Source organism: Chelonia mydas, chromosome 5 (assembly GCF_015237465.2).
Source record: "Chelonia mydas isolate rCheMyd1 chromosome 5, rCheMyd1.pri.v2, whole genome shotgun sequence".
NCBI classification, from domain to species: Eukaryota; Metazoa; Chordata; order Testudines; family Cheloniidae; genus Chelonia; species Chelonia mydas.
In genome coordinates, this window is record NC_051245.2 from 16,076,113 (window position 1) to 16,091,711 (window position 15,599).

Genomic DNA, 15,599 nt, shown 5'->3' on the forward strand with positions numbered 1-15,599 from the left:
TTCAGTGTCATTGCCCTATACTAGTGCCCATGGAAAAGGGACCAAACTTTTATTGTTTCATGCAACTGAAATTCCTTGCCCTTGGCCAGCCATACTCACTATGGCTGGGGCTGGAGAGCACTGCTGTGCAGAGGTGCTCCAAAGCTGAAGTGTCGACACGCTTCATTAAAAGTTTTTGTGGGGGAATAAGATAAGGGAGTTTTGAAACTTCCCTTTCCATTGTGACTGTAAATCCAATGATACATCTGTCTGCTTTTTATCAGCAGCTGCTGCTATTGCAGCCTTGAGAGGTGCTCCCTCCACACCTGCAGAATGCCTGACTCTGATGAGGAGAAGAAAGAAAAGTAAGGAGGACATGTTCAGTGAGAGCCTGCAAGCAAGTGCTGCATCAGACCATGAACAAAGGGACTATAGTGCCAAAATGGTAGACATGGAGAGGTAAAGAACAGACAGGAAGAAGGCGCAGAAAAAGGAGAAGATGCACCAGGGCATAATGGATTTTCTCAGGCAGAGAACACAAATGTTGCAGACTCTAGTTGACCTATAGGTCCAAACATCCCAGACTCCCCACTCTTTGCAGTCTTTGGAGAACTCCATGGTTGTTGCTCCCTACCCATACACCCGCCCTCCATCTCATGACATCATGGGGTGCATCACTACCCCATCAGTTCACACTGTGGGACAGCAAGGAAAATCACAGCTTCCCATACTCTCACCTATAAGAACTACGGAGGGTGTATGCATAGCCACAATGAATTACATTTTTTGCACTGAAACGGACAGAAATGTTTGCTTCCTCTCCTATTTCATAGTCTCATTCTGTTAATTTAAGTTTGTATTGCATTGTTTGTTGTTTTTTGCACATTTCTTTTGCACTATTTTTGCCACTCAATACATATCTATTTTTGGAGAATAAAACTGTTTAGTTCACAATGGACATTGCAGAATGCATAGCAGTGCTGACAGCACACAGTACTTGTAAATGCACAGAAAGCACCCCATAACTCATAGGTTCAGGAACACACACAGTTGCATTTTATAAATTCAGCAAATGCTAAACAATTCCTAGCAAAACCCAAAGCTCCAGGCCCAGAGATCAGTCCAGCACAGAACACTACTGTGCCTGACCATTCAATTGCTCTTTCAAAGCTTCTGTCAATCATGTAATTCCATGGTGAGCTCTTTTAATGGCTGTTGTGTCTGGCTGTTCACAGTCAGCAGGCAGCTGCTCCACCTCTACCTTGGTGGCAGCTTTTTCCCCCCTTTTCCTCACACATGTTATGCATTACACAACAGGCAGCTACAGCAATTGGGATATTTTTCTCATTGAGATCCAAATCTTTTCAGTTTACCCAAAGCACATTCAACAGTCATTCTGCACCTGCTGAGCAGGTAGCTGAATCTTTCCTTGGTGTGTTAAGGTGGCTGGCATATGGTTCTATGAGCCAGGAGAGCCAGGGTTAGGCTAGGTCCCCCAGAATTACTGGGTGAATTTCCATATCGCTAGTAATGATCTGCCAATGGGGAAAGAACATTATGCTGGCAGCTTTCTAAGCAATTTTTGTTACCTTAAAGATAACTGTGACTAGCCCACACTGATGTCAGTGAAGTGTCCCGGGTGATTCACCAATATTTGTATGACCATAGAAAAGTAGTCCTGTGTTGATGTACCCTGGGGCAAGGTACCCAGAGATGGCAGATGCTGAAAAATGCCACATGGGTTTGTGGAATTTTTGAAAAAGGCATGAAAATTATGGGATATGGATGGGATTATGGGATGGAGAAAGGTACATGCTTGGAACTTGACTCCTAGCTTCTCTATAGATCTTTAAGTGAATCATTTCTATCCCACTACATATTGTGAACATTTTCCAAAAGGCATCACACTGGATGGCACACTGGATGGCACACTGGGATACTTACCCATTGTGCACCACACTTTACATTGGCACAAGTCCTCCTGGAGGGTATGCGCAGTGCCGATGCAAGCAGCCAAGTACGCATAAGCAATAAACAAAGTTTGGGGGCTGTATGTATGTATCTATAATGGGAATGGAGCGCAGATCAACAATATCAAATACTATGATGGATTTATGGGATAGAGAGTCGGAGCCATCAGCTGGCTGGCTTTCCATCCTCGTTGGCCTCACCTGGCAGTTGGAAGCAAAGACTACTACATCTCAATGTACTCGGTGGAAAAGTGGATCAGAACAGCAGCCTCATCGGAGAAAGGGAGAGTCCCAGCGGGCAGGGCCATGTCTCACCTGTAATGTATATAGAGAAATGATCGACTTGAATGTTTCATGTTGGCTGCAACCCATAACTTGAACGTTTTTTTTCTTCTGACTCAGCTACTGATGATATGGAGAGGTGGACAGAGAGACAATCTCCTATTTTCAGCCATAAGCTCTAAAAACTATAGAAAAGGAACATTTCTTTTTTGTTTTCAATGGTTGCTTCTGTTACAGACGTGGTTCCAAGGCTCTGAAGGACTGGATGAGACAATACCTTTGTGAGGGGCTTTTTATTTCAGTCTTTGTTCCTTTGTTTCACGGGGGGTCTAGGTAACTTAAGAAATGAAGTCAGGACTCACCTACAGCTCCACGCTTTCTCATCCTACCAAGTGACCCCTCTGTTACGTATCCTGTGCCAAAGAGCAGCCTCTCTGGCAAGCAACAGGATCCCAGCTGGCCGCCTGGAGAATATCACACCTGGTCTTGAACAATCTGTGTGTAACAGAGAGAAGGGAGACAGGAAATCATCTGCTGTGCTTGCTGGCCTCCCTCTCTCGTGTTCCTTCTCCAGTGGAAGTACGGACAGAGCGAGCGTGCAAGGCAGCGAGGAGGAAGAGGAAAGGGGGTCGCAGGTGAGGAGAATAGTAGCAGCTTGGAACACTGACAGGCCATAAAGCTCTGCATCCAGATGGAGGAGAAACAAGAAAATGAGCAACATCCTCAGTGCCCTAAGGAAATTGGATAGTCAGTGGTGTCACTACTTTCTGTTCATGGGTACTTGTGTGAACCAAAGTTCGTAGTTTAGAGCTGGCCTACGATTGCTATAAACTGAAAGACAAATATCTGTCAGAGATGGTCTAGGTCTGCTTAATCCTGCCTCCTCGGCACAGGGGACTGGACTAATGACCACTTGAAGTCTCTTCCAGCCCTACATTTCTACGATCCTGTGAAAGAAGTTAGAGGGGAAAAAATATTGTTTTCACTTTTTTACTTCATAGGTTCAAAAGCACTTTATGCAAAATCAGCTTTACTCTGTAGATATATGCCGATTTCCCCCTGTTGTTTGTGTGGGCTACTCACACAGCCACAAAGGGAAGAAAACATGGTAGTATTCGGACAATGTGGTTTTAAAACTACAAAAACTGGCAGAGACTCAAGGTTTGATGTGGCACCTAAAACTACTTTTAATTCATGTTTTGAAGTTTACACTCCCATATGGACAGTGTCTTTTTAATAGTTTGTATTTTTTTTGTAGGGCATGGAAAATGTAAATTCAAATACAAAAATTTAAGTGAATGTAATGTTAAGGTTGAGAACTATGCTCACAAGTCAGAAAATGGAGTTTCTTGTAGGAAACTGAATCACTGTGTTGTACAAGTTCTGTTTTGTATTGCTGCGTTTGTTTTTAGATGTGTACATTCCTGCTGAGAAATAGCCATAGAGATGGGAGTTGGTAATTCCTGAGTTGTAATGCAAGCATTGTGACTGAGCTGGGCCATGATTCTGCACCTGGTTACATGTGAGGAGAGCCCCAGTGAAGTCAGTGCAGCTCAGTGTGAGTGCAAGATTCCACTGGTGCAGATCCAACATCTGGGCCTTGGTTATTTTGGGCATCCTTGCCTCTCTGCTCTGCCTCTTTGAAAAATGCAGATATTGCCTAGTTCACAGGAGGTTTGTAATGACGAATTAATGTTGGTAAAGTATTACATAAATTCTAAGTGGTGTTGAGTTAATGATAACTGTTTATATTCAGGTCTGTGCTTTCACTCTTATTTTCCTTTGGCTCTCTCTCTCCAGTGGCTGTGGAAGACATTCTCATTTCTATTACAAAGTGGTAATAGAAATAGCATCTGGGTGCTGTGTGGAATGTTAAGATTATTATCAACAAGCTTTAGGGAGTGGTGTTCTGGTTTTATACATCTTCTACTGAACCAGGCAGCTGTTAACAGAGAATACTTAACCAATAAATTTAATAAAGTTCTTCTTTGTGTAGAACTATATTTTAGGTCGTATTACAATACATTGTTTTTCTCTTGTTCTGAATGATCTGTGTTAAAATTATTCTTGTAATTCAAGTTCTTTAAAATGTCATAAGAAAAAGTTTAATGTACCCTGGATGTCAAGAAAAAACTTTGTATCCTAACTAGAGTTTGAGTCAAACGGGCAGATTATAATGAGCTTTGGTTCAGTTTTACATCAGATAGATCAAAAACTTAAATCTGTACTCCAAAATAGTCATGCTACTTTCCTACAAGTGGTATATTGGCAAAGGAAAGGTACTAACTTAGGAAAGCATTTAGCTATTTAAGTACGAAGGTCCACTTAAGAGTTACTTGACTGTCTAAAACTGGGAGCTTTGGGGTAGGTTGAGAACATAGGATATAGCCCTAACTGTCTTGAGTACAGTAGACATTAAAATGACAACTTTAAAAGAAAAAAAAAAAAAGACTTGACACAGTGTGATGTCAATGGGCTCAATGCTGCTAGAACCGGGAACAAGTGTAGGACACTGACAGAGGAGCCAGGTGCATTCTGAATCTTATTAGGATCATCATCCTAATAAGTCTAGGTGTGGAAAATAAACCTTGGATCACTTCCAAAGGTAATTTTTATTTAGGGCCCCCGTGTGTCTTCAGCGGAAGTTTAACCTGAAGAAATAGTGTGATTTGGCCCTAATCTTAATTCACAAACACCACTCATCGCTTTAATATGTGAAAAGTTGGCCGTTTTGACTGTGGCATTCGAAAGGCTAAGAAGAGCATATGGGATTTGAGGCAGAATAAATAGGCATTCATTAAGAATATATATTCTAGGAATGATTGCATATTCAGTGTCAGCAAGAATTTATATATAATAAAAGGTTTTGTAAGGAAACAATAAGCAAGTCCAATAGAAATAACTAGGTGTAATTAGCACTACGTCCCAGATACTCATGGGGAGAGATTTAGTTGCATAGGAGTAACTATTCTATTGTATATCTTGCATTGTGTCTGTATCTGTAATAAATCAGTTGGTCTTCTAATTCTATTCTAAATATATTTTCAGAGTTTTAATCCTTTCAGCAGTCTACGTAAATGCCAGTTTTTGAGACATCCCAGTCTTAAGCTCACCACTCCCTAGCTAAAAACCCGAAGGAGATAGTGAGCATAGTGGTGTGCCATGAAGATTGACAGAATTGGAATCCTTTGGATCAAGGGGAGATGTGAATTCCAAAGTTCAGTGCCCCTCATTGTAAATACTCTGACAGCTGCTTCCTCTCTTTTAAATAGGGTTTTGGTGTGTCAGAATAGATCACTGCGTTTGAACAGACTGACCATAAGACTGAGTCAGTAAATCCAAAGGCCACGTCTACACTATAGATTTTTCTGCCACTTTCACCAATTCCCTTTGTTTCTTTGGCTTAGTCATAACCAATCTACCTGAAATTTCACGTTTGATTTTTATGGCAGGATAGATATTTCCCCTCTGTCCTCCCACCCCCAGGAAAGTTCGAGGTAAATCGGGCAATGCGTTTGAGAGATGTGGGTTTAAAAAGATGAACAAGTTTGGAGAAATAATTTTTGACTTGTAATATACAAAATAGTTTAGCCTAGAAACTCAAAATTTGTGTACGTGTGTTGTCGTCCTTGGTGAGGAGTAGTGCCTTTGGCTACTTGAAGGATAAGTAGGGGAATTTTGTAGTTATTAAAAGTGGTTGATATATACATTTTTAAAACTGCAGAGTTCCAACATGTGCATGCTACCCATTATGTTTTAGGAATCTTCTCCCCCCCCCCCCCCCCCCCACACACACACAATGAATCCTGGCTCTCAAGCATTTGTGTTTCTTAAACCCCAAGTGATTTTATTGAAATTTTTTTTTCCCTTATACATATTTACAAGTTTAACTCCTCTAAGTTTTTTGACTGGGAATCTAGGGTCTAAGATTTTCTCATCTGAATTTTCTTAAATAAGCTGTCTCTTATATGAGTGTGACATTTTACCAATTCTGTGGCAATATGTGAAAGACTTTTCAAATGTGTGAGCATAGTATGAGTAGCTATACAGCTCTGCCAAGTATCATGCATGTTTGGCCAACCTATGCACTAGTGCAGTGGTTCTCAAACTTTTGTACTGGTGATCCTGTACACATAGCAAGCCTCTGAGTGCGATCCCCCTAAATATATTAAAAAGTGTTTTTAATTTATTAACACCATTATAAATGCTGGAGGCAAAGGAGGATTTGGGGTGGAGGCTGACAGCTTGCGACCCCCCCATGTAATAACCTCACGACCCCCTGAGGGGTCCCGACCCCCAGTTTGAGAACCCCTGCACTAGTGTGTGAGTTATAAAACCAACCACACCAAACCCGTAATTTGCAGTTCTAGTTAACCACTAGAGGGAGCCAATACAGTCCCATAAATCTAAGGACTAATACTAGTATTTTATCTGTAGAGTTCAAGCACATAGATTTTTCTAGTTTACCATCTACCTCAGTATATTCCCTGCCCTGCTTTCAGTTTGCTCAGCTAAATAGTGTTTACTATGTCTGCTGCTTCAGGAAAAGCTAGGTGAAATTCCCTTTCACTTTTTGTCTAAGCAGTGTACATTTTAAATTCTATTTGCATAACTAGTACTTGTGTTGGAGTTCATGTTGATGTTAACATATGAGGATTCAGCAAATGCCATTGGTGAACATGTATATGTGAGGTCAGACCAATGTGAGAACTGGAAACACGGTTATATGTGGGATAGACAAGACTGCCCATGACCATTGCAGTCTGTAGCATACTTGCTTTGTGCTGTTCACGTTTTTTCACATAGTGTTAATGTGCCTTGCTTCAGAGCAGTTAGTGGTGACATGACACATCTTCTGCCACCTTGCCCTGTCATGGGCTGTTGCCTCCCAGTTGCTGGGGTGAGCCGGACATGCTTTCAAGTTTGACTTCAGTGTGTTTTTATATTGTTTGGGCATAAGCTTTAGTGGGTAAAACACCACTTCTTCAGATGCATGGAGTGAAAATTACAGATGGAGGCATTATATAATGACACATGAAGGGAAGGGAGTTACCTTACAAGTGGAGAATCAGTGAAACACCATTTCTTCAGATGCATGGAGTGAAAATTACAGATTCAGGCATTATATAATGACACATGAAGGGAAGGGAGTTACCTCACAAGTGGAGAACCAGTGAGAACTTGTGTAACTTCTGTAATTTTCAATCCATGCATCTGAAGTGGTGTTTTACCCACGAAAGCTTATGCGCAAATAAATCTGTTAGTCTTTAAGGTGCCACTGGACTCCTTGTTGTTTTTGTGGATACAGACTAACACTGCTACCCCCTGATACTTTATATTGTTTGTACTGGCCACTATGAAAATGGGTGCCTTGCTTTAGCGGACCATAAATATGGCCTTGGGTGTGCTCGAATTGACCATATGAACAAGATGCCCGGACCAACGCAGCTGAACTTTTATGAGCATGCTTTGAATGCAAGATATCCAACAATATTAAGAATTTTGGTACTGGAAATCTTGTCCCACCATTTGACCCTGCAAACAGACCAAAGACAGCACATATGAACCTGTGATATGTTGTCCACATCTCTCAACCATATAGAAGAGTTGGAAAAAGAATAGAAATTTAGCTTCGTGCTTATTTTAATACCCCTATCATTCCATCGGTGGTGTGACAGCATTCCAGACATGGAGCTGGCCTTGGATGTGTGTGTGACTGATTAAATATGACCATGTAGATCATTGTTGCTATTACTGTTATATAATTGCAACAAATCTTGTACAAATCGTGTCAAGCAAGGTGTTTATGGAAAGGTTATGATTTGCTGAAGATGATTATGCTATTTGTATGCATGTATCATTTTTGTATTTGAAGTTATGGGCATTGGCTCTATACCTGTATTTCAAATATGTTTGCTCCTGGGGTAACACCCACAAGGTATTTAGCCTGCACATCTTGAAGGGACTATTCAAATTAAGTGGCTCATCAAGGAATACTTAACTCACAATGGATCATGGGAGACCCCAATATACACTTCGTGGACTTTCCTGCTGTGACTAAGCAAAATCATGCATGGACATGTGACTTGTCCATGTGACTCCAAACACCATCTTGCTACCTGTAGTTTTCCACTAACTGTGCTGAGGGCATTGTTTGAAACAATGGATTTCCCTCCACCTGGCAGAAGCTATAAAAGACGCTGGAAACATCTCAATTTTTCCTCTTTCCTGGTCAGACCTCTGGGCTATGAACTTACGCTAATGGGAGCATTCTAACCAAGGGACTGAGGATCTTCCAATGATTTGGAAGCAACGAGAGACTTGACTTAAACCAGCAGTTTATTCCATCACTGCTACAAGCCTGAACCAAGAACTTTGCAATTATATGCATTTGATTCTTTTAACCAATTTTAAATCTTTTTTCTATCAGTAAACCTTTAGATTTTTAGATACTAAAGGATTGGCAACAGCATGATTACTGGGTAAGATCTGAGTTATATATTGACCGGGGTGTGTGACTGGTCCTATTGACTCAGAAGAACCTTTCACTTGATGAAATTGGTTTTAAAGAACCCCTCATCTTTAAGTCTAGTGGTTTTGGTGGTGATAAAAGGACTGGAATATCTAAGAAAACTGCTTTTCTGACTTCTTGTTAGTCAGTGTGGTGAAACAAAAGTTTACTTTTGTTGCTGGTTTGGTATATTTTATAGGAGAATATACATCAGTTTTGGAGTAGTTTGTCTTGAATTTGGTATTCTCAGTTGTGACCCACAAAGGCACGATTACAATGGGATAGGTAATCTCCTCATCAATCGTGGCATTCTGTGACAGCATATTCCCTTGATAGCAAAACTTCTCCATGAACTTGAGAGGAGCTTTGTTGATCTTAATAAGGTAGGTATGAGCATCCCCTTGGCACAGGTTGGTACAGTACTTCAGTTTTTTTTTAGGCTGATTGTGAAACTGAAATGATCGATTACACAAGCAAAGTGATCGGTTATAACTTGAATGTCATCAGTTCAGTGAGCAAGCAACGCACAGTCATCAGCAAATAAAAGCTCCTTAATTAGTAAATATTCCATTGTCGTGCGAGCACAGAAGCGTTGCAGATTTGAATAGCTTCCCATCAGTGTGGAACAGGATAAATACTGTCAATGTCATGAAATACATCCATAGGCATTGTGAAAAAAAGGGTTGGAAAGGAGTGTGGAATTCGCATGCAACCTTGTTTGAGGTCATTGGGCACTGAGAAGGGGTTTGATATCTCACCATTTTCCATATCTCCAGCCATCATCTCATCATGGAAGGACTGAATGAAAGAAATAAACTTTGCAAGACCTCCAAAGATGAACAGAAGTTTTCAGAGTCTCTCAAAACTTAGAGTCAAAAGCTTTAGTTTAGTCAGTGAACACCATATAAAGGCCACAGTTCTGCTCCCAGCATTTTTCCTGAAGCCGAGGGGCTGTGAAGATCATGTCTATAGTGCTCCTTCCAGACTGAAATCCACATTGAGAATCTGGGAGGATGGTTTCCACAAGATAGGTGTTAAGTCTATCCAAAATGACCTGTGCAAGAATTTTCCCAGCAACAGAGAGTTGTCCTAGCGTCTTATCTTTTATAGAGCAGTGGTTCTCAGCCCACGGGCCACTTGTGGCCCAATCAGCACACAGCTGTGGCCCATGTGACATCCTCAGGGCCATACAGGTAGTATATATATTGTGTGGATGAGGTCCATACAACACAGAGACCTGCATATGCGGCCTACAATGGTAAATAGATTGAGAACCAAAATGGATAAAAATCAATGATTTTTTAAAATTTTTTTAAAAAACTTTATTTAAATTGCTTTTTTCCCTCAAAGCATTCTTTCAAAAAAATCCGATTAAAGATAGGTATACATCATGGAATAGGGATTATAAATTCTAATTCTATAGTATGAGACAATATATTCATGTAGTGTTTAAGAAAAGTTTTGTGAATGAGTTCCAATAGTTCATGGATTAGGGACCCAATCTTATGGGATTCCAGGGACTTCTGTATAGATTTAGGTTAATCTTTCTATCAGTGCTCAGTCTAGAACAGGGGTGGGCAAACATTTTGGCCCGAGGTCCACATCTGGGTATGGAAATTGTATGGCGGGCCATGAACCCTCATGAAATTAGGGGTTGGGGTGCAGGATGGGGTGAGGGCTATGGCTGGGGGTGCAGGCTTTAGGGGGAGCTGGGGATGAGGCACTGGGGGTGAAGGAGGGTGCTCTGGGCTGGAGGGGTTCAGAGGGCGGGAGGGGGATCAAGGCTGGGGCAAGGGGTTGCGGCGCGGGAGGCGGTCAGGGGTGTAGGCTCCACGAGGTGCTTACCTCAGGCAGCTCCCAGAAGCCGCAACATGTCCCCTCTGCGGCTCCTATGCGGAGGCGTGGCCAGGCAGCTCTGCACACTTCCCCATCCACAGGCACCACCCTGTACCTCCCCTTGGGAGAACATGGAGAAGTCTTCCTGGCTAATGGAAGCTTTGGGGGCAGCGCCTGGGGCGGGGGCAGCATGCAGAGCCCCCTGGCTGCCCCACGTGTAGGAACCAGAGGGGGGACATGCTGCTGCTGCTTCTAAGAGTCACATGGAGTGGGGCAAGCCCCAGACCCCACTCCCTGGCGGGAGCTTGAGGGCCAGATTAAAACATCTGGAGGGACAGATGCGACCCCTAGGCCATAGTTTGCTCACCCCTGGTCTAGAAGATATCAGTGATGCAGTCATAAACATAAAGCTACAGGTAGCATAAAATTCCTCCTTTACCTGTAAAGGGTTAAAAAGATCAGATAATCTGGTTGGCACCTGACCAAAAGGACCAATAAGGGGAGAAGATACTTTTAAATCTGTGGGGAAAGGTTTTTGTTTTGGACTTTTGGGTGCTCTTTTGAGACAGAGAGAGACGAAGCCAAGTAATCCAGCTCCTACTGAATGATACATCTAAACCTACAGAAATAGTAAGTAATAGCAATGAAATGCATTAGAGTATCTCTTGTTTTAGCTTGTGAATTTTCTCTGTACTAAGAGGGAGCTTTATCCCTGTTTTTTGTAGCTTTGAAGTTTTGCCTAGAGGGGAATCCTCTGTGTTTTAAATATTACTCTGTAAAATTACCTTCCATCCTGATTTTACAGAGGTGCTTCTTTACTTTTTTTTCTTTATAATAAAGTTCTATTTTTTAAGAATCTGATTGGTTTTTAGGACACTAAAAACCAAGGGTCTGGTCTGTGCTCACCTGGTTTACCTATTTGGTTGGTAGATTACTCTCAAGCCTCCCCAGGAAAGGGGGTGAAGGGGGTTGGGAGGATATTTTAGGGGAACAGGAACTCCAAGTGGTCCTTTTCCTGAATCTTTGTCTAACTCACTTGGTGGTGGCAGCAGTACCCATCCAAGGACAAGGAAGGATTTGTGCCTTGGGGAAGTTTTTAACCTAAGCTGGTAGAAATAAGCTTAGGGGGTCTTTCATGCGGGTCCCCACATCTGTACCCCAGAGTTCAGAATGAACCCTGACAGATGCTTAGTTTTACAGATCTCAAACTGGATTTGTGTCCCCAGAGATAACATGCTTGTTAACAGCAAAAATGTTTTTAAATTAATAAATAATATACAGAGATGAGAAATAGTTAAATAAAACTATTTAAATGTTTGTCTGGTGATCTCCTCCTCCTAATACAGCATAGCAAGAAAATCCTCCAAATATTAATGATAGTTCACAATGACTTCATAAATATCTGCTTCAATTACCTTTGGTAAATGAAATAACCAAACAATCATTCATTTTCTGATATAGCTGTAAAACTAATCTGAAAAGTTTTCAAAATAAATCACTTTAAAAATGTATAGTGTGTACTTTCTAAAAATGAAACCTACATCTGAGTTGTGAAGAATATGTATTAAGGTTATATCAACCAACAAGAATGCACTTTTATGTAGAAGTCCATGATTAAATAGTCTTCCTGACTAGTGATTTAAATCAATTTGATTTAAATCAAATCCACCCTGTTGAGAACTAGTGTTATAGAGGTAGACAATGCTGGCATCCTTAAAACTGTCTGGCACTGACTTCTGCTCCCAGATAATGCAGAAGAGCAATGTGAGGTGCCTTGTAGTATGGTAGCTACCCTGCTTATAGATCTCTGCTGAAGTGTCATCCATTCCAGGTGTTCCTTGTGACATCTGCTTGATTGCTGTTATGGTAGTGGCTATACCATATACGGTAGTGGCTAATGCAAATTCTTTTAGTCAGTGCTCTTGAAGAGCATTAATTGCTTCCTCAGAAATATGGAAGGGTGATTAGGAAGCGAATTGAAATGTTCTATCCACCGGTTAAGTATATCCCTTTTGTCGATTGCTGTCCATTGTCATTGTGCATAGAGGGATCAGCCGGTTGCACTTGGGGCCATACACAGCACAAAGTCCATCAAAAAAGCTTGTACTTATAATGTGGATATCTTAAATGTACCAATGGGTTTTTTTTTGGTTTGTAGAGCAGTAGTGGAATATGGCCTCTTCAGATTTGGAAGATTTATGCTCTCACATCAACACGAAGATTTCAACTATCAAAAAGACTCTTCAGTTAAGAAACATGGGTAAGAGAGCTCAGTACGTGTTTTTATATTCTGGGGAGTGTATCTGGGTATGTGAATTATATTTAGTAAAGGATTTTCCATCAAGAATTGAAGATCTAAATGCTCATCTCAAGATGATATTTTACTATTATGTACAACTGTGGGATAATTTTTGTTGATGCAACGGGGTCACGACTCGCCCCGCTGGCACCTCCTGCTGGTTGCTCTGGGAATTAGCTAGTCACCTGTGGAGCGCCCTCTGTGCGTGGTGTCTCGCCCATTGTCTGCTCTGCTGGTTTGGGACCCACGTTGCTTCCTGCTCAAAGGCATTCCCTTTAGGACACTGCCCTCCGGCAGTGCCCCATACTCTGTTCTCACCCCCTTCTTGGGGGAGATAACGATAGTCCTTCATCTAGCACCTGCCTCAGTTGCCAACCACAACCCCAAAGTCTAGCCCCTCACCTCAGGGGCAAGTTGCAATCTGTCTCAGCCACACTCCTCTGTGGCCAGGTGCAATGCAAGGAGGGGAAGGGGGGGTCCCAGGCCCACCCGCTACTCTGGGTCCCAACCCAGGGACCCTCTAGCAGCAGCCTCTCTCTGCCCTCCTTCGCTCCCCTCTTGTCCGCCTATCTTCCCTGGGCCACTTCCCTGTTAGCCCTGTGCACCTTCTCGACTCTCTTTAGCAGGGGTCGCAGCCTGGCAGGTAACTGGGCTGGAGCTCTCCTCCACTCCCCTGAGCCTGCCCAGCAGTGCTCTGTCCAAGGTGCTACCTCCTTACCTCAGGGGCCAGTCCTCCTCCCTTGCTAGTCAGGGAGAGATTGCCCTCTCCTTTGCCAGACAGCCTTTATATAGGACCTAGCCTGGCCCTGATTGGCTGCCTCTCCCTTTGGCCTGATTGGCTCTCCACAGGCCCTAGCTGATTGGCTGCTGATCTGCGCAGCCTCTCTGGCTTGTTCTAGCCCTTTTTCTCATGGAGTGGGGCAACCACCCCACTACACTGATCTTCTTGCCATAGCTGTGTTCTCTTTTGGAAATGTACTGTGTAAATCTGAGGAAACCAACCAAGCTCCTACATGAGACCAAATTGCATGTTTCTCTGTGAGAAATGCAAGAATTTGGTGTTTGTGTAACATGCCAGTCTCCTTTACCTACCTGAAGGGGCTGGGGCTCTCTGAGTAGATGAGAGGAGCTTACTAGACACAAAACAACAAAATATGGAGGACAACCAGAAAAAGGCAGGGACAAGAGTGTGGAATCAAAGGAACAATAACAGGGAACTACAGGGGATACCAAACAGAACCTGGGCAAGTGAATGGATCTAGTCTGACAGCCTTTTAGACTGATGGTTTATCCACAGAACAGATACAGCATGGCCAGTGGCACAGTAAGCTTTCCCATACTGCCCCACCTAAAATGCATCTACTCTAACCCCCAGGAGATCACCTGTAGGCATAAAAGAGTAAGTAATTGTCTGTGCATGATAAGTCCTTGGCTTCTCTGTCAAACTTCTAACAGAAGGGGCAGTTCTATTGCTGTGGGTTTTTTTTTAAAATGTTAATACTGCATATGGTTACAGAAAGCAAAAAAAACCCCCAGCATCCTTAAACAGTACAGGTATACGGATAGAAATCTGACCTCCCTCTGTCAAACTAGTTTTTCCACCATCCTAGATGTTAGAGTTGAGGTGAAATGTGGCCATGAAGTGATCGTTAGAAACTTTAGTGAAAGCAGTTTCAGTGGAGTGGAGACATCAGAAGCCAGAGGCAAGAAGGGCATGGATGGAGTTGGAGGAGAGGAATTCAAGGCAGTGGTTGTAGACAGTGCATTCACTGAGTTCAGAGATGAAGAGTAGAAGATAGTCTGGGCAACATCTGTAGAGGTATGAAGGATCCAGGATCCATTATCTTTTAGGAGGGGAAGACCTTAGCTTCCCTATAGTGTGAGGAGAAGGAACCTGTGGGAGTTAGAGGTTGAGAAAGGTGAGGGGGGGCTGGAGAGTGGGAAGAAGGGAAGTCTCACATAGAACTTTATTTTCTTTAGCGTGAGAAAGTGCAGTACTTTAATTCTTTAGTACCATAGAATTGGCCGTGAGTCGAAGTTAAGCAGAATTCTTTCTGACTCCAAGCTGGAACAGAGAGGCCTTGAATATGTTCTTAAATAGGAGATGATAATGATTCTAGCCCTTTTCCTTTTATCTAGGGAAAATCTACCAAAATCAGTAGTTATATTTAGGAATATCAGCCATTTATTAATTGATAAATTTGTATCTCACTGTTTGGCTTTTTTCTTTATGTAAATAGTTACATTATAGATTGGGCTGGTAGTACTGCCTATTATTAAGTTTGCCCATCACTTCCCATAGTAAAACCCTGTTTTCAGTTGCTTATAACTCTATGAAGCTTTAATTGTTTGGGCTGAAATTTTTCCTGTGGGGTGTATGCCTCAAGCTGATATTTTTAGGACAATTTTCAGAGCAAAATATTTCAACTATATCTGAGAACAAGGCTAGGGGAAAATACATTGTTTTGCTCATATTCAAACACTCTTTAGACCGACTTTTCTTTGAATAGCTCTAGTGCCCCCCTGTTCTGGAGCAGGAGGACAGCCTTTGTGGCAAGGATGTGTCTTTTGCCATCCCCATGAAAGTATGCCCAAATTTGGACAAATTCTAAGCCTTCGATAAATTGCAGTTTGCCGGTAGTGGAAAGCAGAGAGGCAGATTAGATGAGGAGTCAGGAGAACTAACTGGGCAAGGAGACTGGGGACAAGATTCCTGTACTAC

At 42.3% G+C, this 15,599-nt stretch overlaps 1 protein-coding gene across 6 annotated transcripts in view; it reads left to right on the top strand.

Annotated features, from left to right (window-relative positions):
* Positions 1 to 15,599, top strand: part of SKA1 (spindle and kinetochore associated complex subunit 1) — a 45,629-nt gene that overhangs the window by 5,061 nt on the left and 24,969 nt on the right. For 4 of the 6 annotated variants that reach the window (XM_037902731.2, XM_043546803.1, XM_043546804.1 and 1 more), the window contains exon 2: positions 12,737 to 12,838. In XM_037902731.2, the coding sequence (XP_037758659.1) occupies positions 12,751 to 12,838 (88 nt within the window). In that variant the 5' untranslated portion in view covers positions 12,737 to 12,750. Of the gene's footprint in view, positions 1 to 11,178; positions 11,209 to 12,736; positions 12,839 to 15,599 lie in introns of those variants that run through there. The other 2 variants (XM_037902733.2, XM_037902732.2) reach the window with 2 other exon arrangements.